Source organism: Megalobrama amblycephala, linkage group LG5 (genome assembly GCF_018812025.1).
Source record: "Megalobrama amblycephala isolate DHTTF-2021 linkage group LG5, ASM1881202v1, whole genome shotgun sequence".
NCBI classification, from domain to species: domain Eukaryota; kingdom Metazoa; phylum Chordata; class Actinopteri; order Cypriniformes; family Xenocyprididae; genus Megalobrama; species Megalobrama amblycephala.
The window spans coordinates 37109026-37122620 of NC_063048.1; the positions used below are offsets into that span (position 1 = coordinate 37109026).

Below are 13595 nucleotides of genomic sequence, written 5' to 3' on the forward strand. Positions count from 1 at the left end.
CCTGGACAACAACAGATCTGAGATCAGGCCTGGAGGATCACATGTGAACAGGTCCACCAGAGATGATGAACAGCCTGGACCATCTCACCTGGACAACAACAGATCTGAGATCAGGCCTGGAGGATCACATGTGAACAGGTCCACCAGAGATGATGAACAGCCTGGACCATCTCACCTGGACAACAACAGATCTGAGATCAGGCCTGGAGGATCACATGTGAACAGGTCCACCAGAGATGATGAACAGCCTGGACCATCTCACCTGGACAACAACAGATCTGAGATCAGGCCTGGAGGATCACATGTGAACAGGTCCACCAGAGATGATGAACAGCCTGGACCATCTCACCTGGACAACAACAGATCTGAGATCAGGCCTGGAGGATCACATGTGAACAGGTCCACCAGAGATGATGAACAGCCTGGACCATCTCACCTGGACAACAACAGATCTGAGATCAGGCCTGGAGGATCACATGTGAACAGGTCCACCAGAGATGATGAACAGCCTGGACCATCTCACCTGGACAACAACAGATCTGAGATCAGGCCTGGAGGATCACATGTGAACAGGTCCACCAGAGATGATGAACAGCCTGGACCATCTCACCTGGACAACAACAGATCTGAGATCAGGCCTGGAGGATCACATGTGAACAGGTCCACCAGAGATGATGAACAGCCTGGACCATCTCACCTGGACAACAACAGATCTGAGATCAGGCCTGGAGGATCACATGTGAACAGGTCCACCAGAGATGATGAACAGCCTGGACCATCTCACCTGGACAACAACAGATCTGAGATCAGGCCTGGAGGATCACATGTGAACAGGTCCACCAGAGATGATGAACAGCCTGGACCATCTCACCTGGACAACAACAGATCTGAGATCAGGCCTGGAGGATCACATGAGAATAGGTCCAGCACAGATGAAGAACAGCCTGGAGAGGCATCCACAGATGATGACCAGTCTGGATCTTCTCACATGGACAACAACAGTGATAGTGGATACTATTCTGATGATTCACTTGATCTCTCTTGATCTCTCTTTCATCATCTTCGAGATCCACCAATGGGAGAGACGTGGACAGTTAAATAAAGTGACTCAACTGCAGTTATATACTGGAAAGGTTTCATTTATGATTTAAAATGTTTTCCCCAAACGTTGAAATGATCAGAAATTTGTTGATGTACCTGATGTAAATGTTTAAACGTTAAAGGATTAGTTCACTTTCAAATTAAAATTAACAAGAAATAAGGGTCTTATCTAGAGAAACCATCACTCATTCTCTAAAAAATAAAATAAAAATTATGTATGTTTTAACCATAAATGCTCATCTTGAACTAGCTCTCTTCTTCTTCTTCTCTATTAGAATTCCGGCAGTGTAGACACTGCTAAGTGTATTACTGCCCTCCGCAGGTCAAAGTTTGAATTAAATTGTCATATACAATATGCTAGTGCAAGTATACAACAGTTAAGACTCTTATTCCTCGTCTGGGATCATGTACTTTGAAGCTGCACTGAAACTAATTTTGACCTTCAACCGTTTGGGCTCCATTGAAGTCCACTATATAGAGAAAAATCCTGGAATGTTTTCATCAAGAACCTTAATTTCTTTTCGACTGAAGAGAGAAGGAAATGAACATCTTGGATGACATGGGGGTGAGTAAATTATCAGGAAAATTTAATTTGAAAGTGAACTAATCCTTTAACTTGCATCAGATCTCATCATTATTTTATATTGACATTTGAGTTGTATTGTCATTTAGAATTAACATCATATTAACATTGATCAAACGATATTTACCAATTTTTTTTGTGTTAATTTCAATATTGATTCAACATTGGTGATGTAGAATCAATCATAGTGTAATGATGATTCAGTGTCATTACCGTTGATTGTTTTGTTGAAATCTCACCATTGTTTCAACAATAATTGTGGCTGCAAAAGCGATATTAAACAAACATTACTTTGAATTGTTAATTCAATGCAATTAGAGTTGACGCATCAACACTGACGCTCAACATAATTTCAATGATTACATGCAATCTGGGGTACGTCTAGCCTCAATTTAATTTGCGAAAAATTAAGTATTTACCCTGAATAAGATCCATGAAATCACTCTATTTAGAACAACTGAGATTTGTAAGTCAAATCGGAAGACAAATTCACTACGGTTTCCTTATTAAAATCAGGTCTGAGGTTAACATTACAGTTTAACGTTAAAAAATATCTAAAACAACCTGTATTTAGTAGGGCTGGGTATTGACACAATTTTCACTATTCGATTCGATTTGATATCGATTATTTTGGATGTAGTATTTCAGTTTCAGTACATGGCAAATTTTCTAGAGGAAAAAAATCTCTCAACTAATGCTGTAAACGACACATGAGAGTCAGCTGGTACTACTAAAATAATATTGAAGGTTAAATTAACATATTTATATACAAACACTTAAATTACACTCAATGATGTTTTTATTATAAAGTTTAGAATTACATAATCATATTTCTACTCCAGTTCATTTTTTTTAAATATAAACATTTAAATCACGGCTGTCGTAACTGATTTATTCAAACATGCATTAAATATTGAAGAACATTAAAAATTATAATGAATATGTAACGGTGTATAGCTATATTTATCAGAATGCTGCTCTCTAGAGTTCACTTTTCTATCTGACTATTGAGTTTATGGTCACTGAATATGTTTTTCTGAGGTAAATGTGACGTCACGTGACATTGAAGCTGTTTTATTGACGTCTTTCCGAGGTTGAAGCACTGATTGAGCGATTACACAAGACATGATACGGATTTCAGTAAGTTGTACTGTATATTTTAACATACCTTCAGATGTTCATGTTTATTTCACGCTGTAGCTGGTATTAAAGCGGAGGAGAGGATGATCACATGCTTCTCTTTAACTGAGGCGCTAAAGCGATCCATCACGCCACATTAAACAGCGCCAAAACGCTATTTATTTTTTGAATCTCATAATAAGATGGACGTCATTTGCAATCTGAGACTTTGCTTCATATCAGAATTAACAGATTATTGCGATTTATTGGATGGGAGGCGCTACATATTCTGCTCATTCATCAACTGAAAACAGACTAGACTAATCGATTTTTGGGAATTAAGAATCGATATCGATTCATAAAAATGAGAATCGATTAAAATCGAGAAATCGATATTTTTTACCCAGCCCTAGTATTTAGTTGTTAGCAACTCACTCTTTTAGAAAACACAGTGATTGTGTATTTTAAGTTGAAGAAAATTTGACAGTCTCTTTAATAATGTTAACCTTTTTTGTTAATTTACTCATAAGTCAAAAAACTGCTGCTCTAAAATCTTATAATCGATCATTACTCAAAAGTGATTTCTCGTCTGGGTTTTATGACATTAAACGAAACAGTTCTGCAATAACCATAATAATTGGTCCCTAACCATCTGTTTAAAATGTTATGAAGACAAAATATTGTGAGCAAACCATGCAAAAGGAACAACTTGCGTTGTACGAGACAATTATTGCCTCAGTCTCTATCTGGAAACCCGTAAATCTTTACTGTAATTTACAAAGGTTAGATCAATGTAATTGTTTCCTATAAAACAAATGAAGTTGTGTCCCAAATGACATACTATGCACTATGTAGACAACCGTGTAGTGTATGAATTATTATGTTTTCTTTTTCAGTCAGCGTCGGAGTCTGAAGCCCCTCCCCCTCCGCTAAGTGTCCAACATTCCTCACTTCGATTTTTCGGTTAATTAACTCCAAATAGCTCATTTGCCATCAACATTTCATCAAATTATTATTAATAAGAGTTTACCACATCAAAACCATAATAAATCATAGTGGATCTGGCGCCGCTAGAGGGCGGCAGTGTTGTCATGTGATTCTGTTTTGCCGCGCAGGAAGAAGCGCGTGAGAGGGGCGGAGCTTCAGTGCAGCTGAGCGACGTGTTCAATTCAGACTGTCTGTTAGCAGTTCATTCATCACTGAAGACATGGTGTTATTAGAAAACGACGCGGTAAGATCACTTTATATCTCATATTCCGCGTTTATCCGTTGATAATATGCTCGTACTGTACAAGAAATGAAGAGTGTTCATGTTAAACCGGACGGCGTCGAGTTCAAACATGTTAGCAAGCTAAAGCTCACAAACACTTCACACTGGTTTCTGCTCCTGTGATGTCGACTAACGAATTAATTTGCTTATTTCAAGGGTATTTTTAAAGTATTCTTGTTATTATGTATTATAACTTATGTTGAGGTAAGTCAACTAATGCCTTCATAGAGATTTCTGCTTCGCTTTAATAGTGAAAATCAAAGTAATTCGTTCATTTTATGATCATAATAAAGTATAAATGTGATTAATAACCTTTTAAAGGATATTAAAATCAATCAGCAACTGGTAAATTTGAACTACAGCTGTATTTCAGATAAACATACATTACAATGCGTGTTTGAATAAGTAAATAAATGCATTTATGACTATGAGACTTATTTTTAACTTTATTATTCTTTTATTCGTTAAATTATATATATTTTTTATTTGATTTTCATTACATACAGAACGTAAATGACATGTTTATTTAATTTACTATTGTGATTAACACCTGTATGATTTACATATGCTAAATTATTCTTAAATGTAAATGTGGTTCTTGTTGTTAAAGGGATAGTTCACCCCAAAATCGTCATTTACTCACCCTCAGGTTGTTCCAAACTTAAATAAATGTCTTTGTACTGCTGATGAATGCCAAAGATGATATTCTGAAGCTAGTTTGTAACCAAGCTGCTTTGGGCCACCATTGACTTCCATTATAGGAAAGAAAAATACTATGGAAGTCAATGGTGGCCCAAAGTGGCCTTTTTACAAACTTTCTTCAAAAGAAATTTATACAGGTTTGGAACAACCTGAGGGTGAGTAAATGATGATTTTTGGGTGAACTATCCCTTTAAGTGTGGTCCATGTCAAATTAATAACCGTATTGTTTCTCTACAGTTTCTGACTGAACTCACGCGTCTGTTCCAGAAGTGCAGGACCAGCGGCAGCGTCGTCATCACTTTAAAGAAGTGTACGTCCTCATCTAGTGCACTACAGAGGGATCTACCTCACTCACTACTAATGCCAGTGTTACTTCAGTAATGTTTATGCTCTATTCTAGCTTTATTAATGTTTTAACCCTTGTGCGGTCTTCGTTTGGGAAGTACACTAAGGGGCTTTGGGGTCTCCAGAGACGCCAGGCAACAAAACATAATTTAGTAACAAAATAATTTTTTTTTATAAAAACAAATGTAATTTTACTCTGTTTATTAATGTTTTTACTCAACATTTGTGCAGTTTTTGGAGGATTTATCATATTTTTTAAATTTACATAAATACATTAAAAAATATTTTTTTAAATAGGTTTTTATACAAAAACAGCTTTTTATGTAAAATTCACTTTATAAAAGACCCACATTTCTAACTTTCATTCTTGGGGATCACATGGATAGTTTGACATTGTTCAGTTTTTTAATATTGTTACATTATGATGAGACCCCACTTAGAAAATGGACAAAATTCATCCTCAAAATCAACATTATTGAAAAACTTATTTTTTTTTCAGTACAAAAAAAAATGCTAAACTTTGACAAAGTAATTTTTATTGACATAATTGTGATTTCATAATATTTAGATATGAATCCAACTGAAAACACTTGTGAAAAGATGTCTTTCAGTCAGTCAAACAGCAAATAGTGGAGCTCTGCAGCATCTACTGGTAAAAGTGATCATTTTTTTTACTTTTAAAACTAGTGATCGACCGATATTGATTTTTTTATAACCGATACCGATTATTTGCATGTTTATTTACCCGATAACCAATATGCAGAACCGATATTTATTTACTGTTATACTTCTGTTTTTGACAATTATTACAACACAAATGAGCTGAACAAACCATTTTATTTATAACAAATCACTCCCTCCTTACTTGTCAGTTGGCATTTTATGATCTAAATTTAATCTAACGTTAAATCATGAAATGCCAACTGACAAAGTGCTGTTTGACTATAACTTAATCAACCGCGATCGCGCATGGAGATAATAAATAATTAATTTCCACAAAGCGGTAGGCTATATTTATATGTGTATTAGCGAAATAATTATGTAGTAAATGATAATATAATCTAGGGTGTTTAAACAAGATAATCTTGTCAAAAGTTTCATTCAGTGGCCGTGCTTAAGCCTCCTGATCATCCGTCAGTTGCTAAGCAATATGAACGAACTTTTTCTTCTAGACTAATGGTGAGCAAATACAACAGATAGAGAATTAAATTCAGCGCTTTTATTTTCAACATGCACTCATTCATGTCTGTTTTATTTAATTCATGTAAAGTTACGTCTTTATTGGGGCAGGACATGACGAATTACACTGTGACTCAATGAGTTTAGAAACAAGCTGCATAAATTAACTATATCAGGAATTAATGTCTCAGATCTCATTTGTGCATATCTGTTATGTTAAATAAAGTTGATTAATTAAAGCAAACCAAGTAGAACATATACTTTACCTGTGCACTGAGTTGTTGTTGACTGATCTCCTCAGAGGCCCGGGCTGCAATGGCGGAAATCTCAAAACGGCCACAAGATGGCGCCATAAATCGGTGAATCCGATATTACAAAACCGATACCCGATTATGGAAAAATGCTTAAATATCGGGAAAAATATCGGTAATCACTATTTAAAACTGCATTTTTCAAAAGATGGGCAAAAATCTCACACTAAATCATGTCAAATTATCCATGTTATCCCCATGAATGAAAGTTAGAAATGTTGGCCTTTTATGAAGTGAATTTTACATAAAGCTGTTCTTGATGATGATGCATTGACATTGAGCTCTTCACTGTGTTATTTACATGTTAAATCGTGTTCTGTGTCTGCAGATGATGGCAGAACAAAGCCGGTCCCCAGAAAAGGGCATCCAGAGACGTTTGAACCGGCCGACAACAAATGTCTCGTCAGAGCTTCAGAAGGCAAGAAGAAGATCAGCACAGTGGTGAGAAGATGACTGGATCACTTGTGTGTGATTGTACAGATATCTTTGTGAGTTTCAGACTATCAGAGTGAGGACATTTTGGCTGGTCCTCACTTTCTGAGAGCCTGTTTGAGGGTCAAGACTTGGTTTTAGGGATCAGGTTATGATTGGGTTAACCCTCTATAGTCTGCATTATGTTCTAACCATGAACATTTTTTTCAAATAAATCTTTATTTTGTGAAATAGCTTCAATTATGCAAATCAAAAAAGATTTTTGAAGAAAGGTACCATATGGTAACTCTGTACCACAATGGAAAATGGTCATAAAAGTAGTTTTTCTACAAGATTGATTTTCTTTTCTATTTAAATGCTCATTTCTTTTAGAAATTGATTGATTTATATATTTGGAACTCATGCAAACCAGAAATAAGTAGTTCCCTTTCATTTAATCCCTATTATTTCCTTTCATTTGACTAACTCATCCTCACTCTCATCACATGGAAGAGCTAGACCTATTGCCCTTTTCGTAAAATATTGCTATATTCATTTTATTAAAAAAAAGAAATTATTTATACCTAAATACAACTATACTAAAACTATACTCGTATTGTTGATTCTGCTGTGTTATAAAAAATCCCAGTGGGGAAATGCATTACTGCCGTTCCACTGTGGTACAGAGTTGCCGTCTGGCAACACTGATATTTTCTCAATTTACAGTAAAACTATGTTAGACAAAGTTGATTTGTGAATAAAACTTTCTAATTTACTAGCAAAAAATGCCCATTGAGAAGAGATGTTTAGAATAGAGCAATTTCTGGAGCACTTCTACAGGTGTCTTCTGTGTGAGGCTGAGTTTTTGAGGGACATTCAAATGTCATGGGAATTAAAAACGGCACATCATTGGCATCATTTTTCTGAATAACAAGGAAATTAGTAGAAATTAATTGTTATTAAACAAACAAAAATCAGCACACGGCCACTGCTGCTCTCAAAATTTATTAAAAAGACAATGTTTCGACCAGAGAGGTCTTCGTCAGGTCAGGCAAAAAGTAAATAGTCAAAAAATGGCAATTTCTTATTTTCTCAACATGATCAATCACACCTGATACAAGTCATCAAACTCATCACCCAATAATCCAATCAACACTGATAACAAATGGATTATATACAAAAAAAAAAAATCACAAAAAATGTTTCAAATCAAAGTCCAAATTTAAACCTTTTAGGAGTATTTAATGTGTAAATATAAAAAGCTTCCCTCTGTAATTCGATTAAATTGTTTAAAAGCATCAAAATGCACAACAATGGATTTTTTTGGTCCTTCAGTCATATATTACTTCTGTGTTCGGCTATACGTGCTTTTAAACAACATTTGTTTTACCTATATATGCCAAACCACAAGGGCATTTGATCATATAAATTACATTTTTGGTATTACACTAAATTATTCCTTTAATCTTAAACTGTTTCCCTGAGTGCGGATGACTAAAAGTGTGACATTTTGTTGTGAAATTACATTGTACACATCTATAGTTGCCATCAGGACTGTAAAGGGATTAGTGGATCGTTCCGACCCTTGGTCAGCTCTCACACCATTTTGTGAATTTTTGTATATAATCCATTTGTTATCAGTGTTGATTGGATTATTGGGTGATGAGTTTGATGACTTGTATCAGGTGTGATTGATCATGTTGATGAAATAAGAAATTGCCATTTTTTTGACTATTTACTTTTTGCCTGACCTGACGAAGACCTCTTTGGTAGAAACGTTGTCTTTTTAATAAATTTTGAGAGCAGCAGTGTGCCGATTTTTGTTTGTTTACCTAACAGTGATTCTGATGATCGAGCTAAATTAAGCTGGGAGGTGCGCATGTTACTTTTTCCTCTAGAAATTAATTGTTGCCATATGGGAACTCTGTACGATAGAGGGTTAAGGGTCAGTTTAGGGTCAGGGTTCGGGTTTGGCACTCGGCTGTGATGGGTAGAGTTAAGGTAAGGAGCTGGAGATTGAAATGTGTCAGTGAATGTCCTCACAAAGACACCTGTACAACAATGTGTGTGTTATCAAGCTGATTGATTGATTTATAGTTAAATTGCTCTGTTACTGTTGTAAAGCTGAAGTGTGTTAGTTCTCAGTTGCAGACATTTCCAAAATCTAAAAAGGCCAAAACCTATGGAAGCTCATTTCTGCCATTAAATAAAGTGTCACATTTACCTTTTATTTTTATCTCACAACTCTGACTTTTTTCTCAGCATTGCAAGATATAAAGTCAATTGTGAGGTATAAATGACTGTATATCACACAATTCTGACATTATAACTCATAATTGCGAGATTTAAACTCACAATTATGAGTTTTAACACTCTGAGGTCTAAAAACACGCCGGCGCGTTTTGCAGGTTTTTTTTCACATTGCAGCAAAACAGACTTAAAATACTCTGTCATTTTTTGTCATAGAGACATAAGCAATACATCAATTGAAACTATAGAATATCTCCTTTTATTTGTATACACTCAGAGTAAAAACAAAATGTTGTGCTTTTTGTAAAATAAAGAAAACTAACATGATGCGTGATCTCTCATCTCCCTCTGAACGAAGTCCAATCTGATAGTTCTCAGAAAATGAAGTGTAACTTAGTGAATACTAATCACAAAAAATTCATACTTATGTCTAACAAAACGTTGAAATGTCAGGTTTTAAATCGTGCAAGTCAAATCGAAAACAAACATTCTGTGTTTATGTAATCTGTATGAAAAGAGAGCCATGTCAGAAGTCCGTGATTCAGCTCATTATCTGCTAATGCGGCCACACCCACGGAGCCAGCGCTATTCACAGGCAAATTCAGAGGCAATACATGCATTCATCGTCTCAATCGTGTATTTATTGCCTTGAAAATTGTTTATCTGGATGAAAAAGCCATGGTTAGCGATCTCTGGAAGACATTCAGTAAATTCCTGTTTGTTTTCTTCTATTGATAAGTTTTAAGTGAGTTTTTGTTTCTTTAGCGCCCTCCGGCTGTAGTATGAATTGCAAACACCAGCGCTCATAGAGATAACAATGAATATTAAATAAAAAATAACTCCTCTGTATAGAAAATTGACATAAACATATGAGAATCCTATATTTCTCCAAATGTGCATGCTTTTAAACTAAAGGCCTATATTCAGACTCTTTGCATCACAGAAATACATTATATTTTAAAGTATAATATAAAACCATTATTTTATATTGTAATAAAATTTTTCTGTATGTTTCATATATCATGATGAGCTTGAGACATCACAGAAGTTTTTTTCACAGCCTACCTGACTGAAATGCCTCATTAATATGCAAGTCTTTCAGGTCATTACTATTCAATTCTTTTGTCTTCACAGGTGAGAATGAGCCATTATTCATGGAGATTCACGCCTCCTCGCATACCGTGTTTCTTGGCAAAAAGTGTCTTACAAAAACTAAATCAGTATATTGTTATAAATGAAAGAGTAGTCAGCATAATTTTTACATAATTTTGAAGCAAAAACTCTAGTCTACAACCTTCAATACCCAAAAGTCTTGTGAACACAGATTTAATATACTTTTATTGGCCTTATATCAGTGACTTAAGTTTTTTGTTTTTTCAGTAACCACGCATAAACGTTATTCCTTCAAAAACACAAACATGTACACACATGTTCCTCACATATTATTGTAGCCTAGTTTGTGCTGAATACAGTGTAATGACACTTGTGTCATTAATATGTTTATGAACAACTGAAAAAAGCACAAATGTCAGGGCATGTCAAAACTTCTCCAGGCCCCAAATCAGCCTCAGACTCCAGAGGGTTAAATTATAAAAAAATTTTAGTGGTACAAACAAGCTTCCATACAAACCTGCAGAAGAAAAGAATAAATAAAAAATATTAATCTAATATTAGAAAAATAAAGGCAAAAATGACTTAAAACAAACACAATTCATTTTTAATTAAATGTAGTCCTCAGTTCATAGAATATACATTTCCTTGTTTATTTTTTTGACCTAACACATTTTAGCACAGAAATAAAATACTTTCTTGACTGTTGTCATGTAATAAGCTGTCATTAGATTACTGTGTGAATTGTTTATTTGTGGATGTTCCAGTCAGGGTGCAGGATGTGAAATTAAATTATATAATTTGGTTGCAGTTGTGAGTTAATAAAAATGTAACTGGTAGTGTAAAATAGGCACATAATATCATAATATCGAAATATTGATTGACATACCCCTGAATTGAATCATATCACAGAACTTTTTGAGGTATCGGAAAATATCGTATCGCTGGCTATGAGAATCGATATTGTGACGAATCGTGACGAACTGTCCAATTTACACCCCTAATATTGATCAATCTTACTGCAGTGTGCGACAAGTGTCTCATAGCAGTCGCCGAGCGAACACAGGGCAGCATTATAACAACTTTCAACACACAAATGTATCTAATATGATAAACAGTGCTGCGTTACCCCACATACGCTTGACCGGAAGAAGCAGAAGCGGCGACTGTGACATAATAAAAGTCCCGCTGCTCTGTGTCGCACTTGTCTCTCATTAGCAATCGCTCCAGCGGCCTCATTTCAGCACTCGTCCCTGCTTCATACTACAGTAACGTTAATAATCTCATCCATTAATATGATTTCTGCTTGAGCCCGATGCTTTTCCAGTGGCTGTAGATGTGAAGACAACACCTCCCATGATTCTGTGAAATCAAGGCTTTGTTTTGAACAAGCGACCTCTAGTGGCGAAAAATTACATAGTGTGGCTTTAGTTTATTTTCATATGTTTTTATTTACATATTTAACCTGTTAACTGTCACCCCCACTTTTTTTTTATAGACATGAAAATGCACTATCCAAACTTAAATGGTTGTAATTCAAGAATACTTTGGAATATAAATATAAGGCTGGTCTTGTTTTTAAGATGAAATTTCGTAATTATTGTAGAAATTACTTATGTAAGTGAAAGAGAAAAAAAGTTATAGAAGTTTATGAAAATGTAAAAAAATAATTTATATTTTATGTAAAATATATATTTTACAAACTCTAAAACTGCAAGGAAATCAAAGCCAAAAATCTGAACAAGTTGTTCCAAATTTCAGGTTGATATCTCAAAAAATGAGCTTTTAGTAACATTTTGTTTGGGCGCAGTACCACACTTTTTCACTAGATGACACCCAAGCTCCATTACTGACCATATAAATGTGTCTCCATTTCCATTATTTTCATACAATTTATGAAGCAGACATCCTATATAGAAGTAGTATGGGAAGTTTGGCAGAATTTGATATGAATTCGGCCTCTAATAAACACAAAAACAACATGTATGTGGGTTATAGATCGCTACCACAATCATAAATGTATTTTTTCTATTAAAAACATTTTCAGACCTTTTTTTCTCAAAAAAAATTGAATGAATTCTTGGCATGAAAACAAACATGTTTCAACCAATCTTTAATGATTTTTCATGTGCATCGAAATTTCAAATATAAAAGGTCAGCAAATTCAGTTGGAAAAAACAACTTAGTTAATATTAACTTGTTAGAAATGATTGTTTGACACTTTTCCATTTATTGATGCATTTCACAACTATATGTTTGTTCTATAACATCAGTTTAATGTGTCTTTCAGGTCAGCACCAAAGAAGTCATAAAATTTCAAATGGTGAGTCATATTATTACTAATATATTCACAAAGCTTTATTTATATCTTTTAACATCTATATGTTAAATCAGATCAATAATAATTTCCCTCATATCAGTGTATCATGCTTCTGAATGTTTGCACATATTTTCCCAGGCGTATTCAAACTTGTTGAGAGCGCACATAGACGGCTTGAAAAAGAAAGACAAAAAGAGTAAAGGCAAGAAAACTAAAGCCACATAGTGACGGACAGTATTGGAGGAAAAGACAGGTTTCATTCAACACTCACCAGTGCCACGCCACCTTCCCATCAGCCCCTGCAGCGCCACCTTCAGTGCAAAACGCCTGATATTGTGTGGCGCTTCTGCAGTGAAATCATCAGGAAGAACCTGCCAACGTTTGACAACCGCTGCTTCAAAACAATTCGTCTTCAAGTGGACCGACGCAACTAGATTTAATGAGCGTTTCAGTTAATTGGGTGCAGATGAGCCAGATTCTAGTTTATATTTCAAGCCATATTTTGATTTAAACAGTATTTTATATGGTGAGTGGACATTACGGTCAGTAACTTTCTCCTCCCGTTACAATAATCTCAGTTCTCCACTGTCTATTTTCTTTTTGAATGTGTTTTAAGTTTGAAAGATCCCCTTTAGTGAAAGTTTAACAGTGGAGTTTTTATAAAGCCGACTTGCTTTGGCGTAATCGCCACCTTTTCTGATCTGACATGAACGAAAGCACCTTTGTCGATTTGCAAATAAATGATTTCTTTTATTGGGTTTGACATCAATAATCATTGGCTCCATCATGAGAAAATCCCAAAGACTCCAGACTGACACCTTCAACAGAGACATGAACATTATGTGCTGTAAAAAATGAAGAATTGAAATAAATACACTATGTACACAACTAAGC

At 35.0% G+C, this 13595-nt stretch overlaps 1 protein-coding gene across 1 annotated transcript; it reads left to right on the forward strand.

The window, feature by feature from the left end:
- The first annotated feature begins 3876 nt into the window (after positions 1 to 3876).
- srp14 (signal recognition particle 14) lies at positions 3877 to 13459 on the forward strand. The gene is made up of 5 exons (XM_048192151.1): positions 3877 to 4034; positions 5013 to 5085; positions 6939 to 7051; positions 12672 to 12704; positions 12840 to 13459. The coding sequence occupies exons 1-5, from the start codon at positions 4011 to 4013 to the stop codon at positions 12924 to 12926; spliced, it is 330 nt and encodes a 109-aa protein (XP_048048108.1). The 5' UTR covers positions 3877 to 4010; the 3' UTR covers positions 12927 to 13459.
- The last annotated feature ends 136 nt before the right edge of the window (positions 13460 to 13595 follow it).

Excerpts from the sequence above, each read along its gene's own strand:
- srp14 (XM_048192151.1), top strand. The coding sequence starts at position 4,011 with ATGGTGTTATTAGAAAACGACGCG. Across the intron at positions 5,086-6,938 it reads CGTCATCACTTTAAAGAAGT|ATGATGGCAGAACAAAGCCG; the intron begins GTACGTCCTCAT and ends CTGTGTCTGCAG. Across the intron at positions 12,705-12,839 it reads AAGTCATAAAATTTCAAATG|GCGTATTCAAACTTGTTGAG; the intron begins GTGAGTCATATT and ends ATATTTTCCCAG.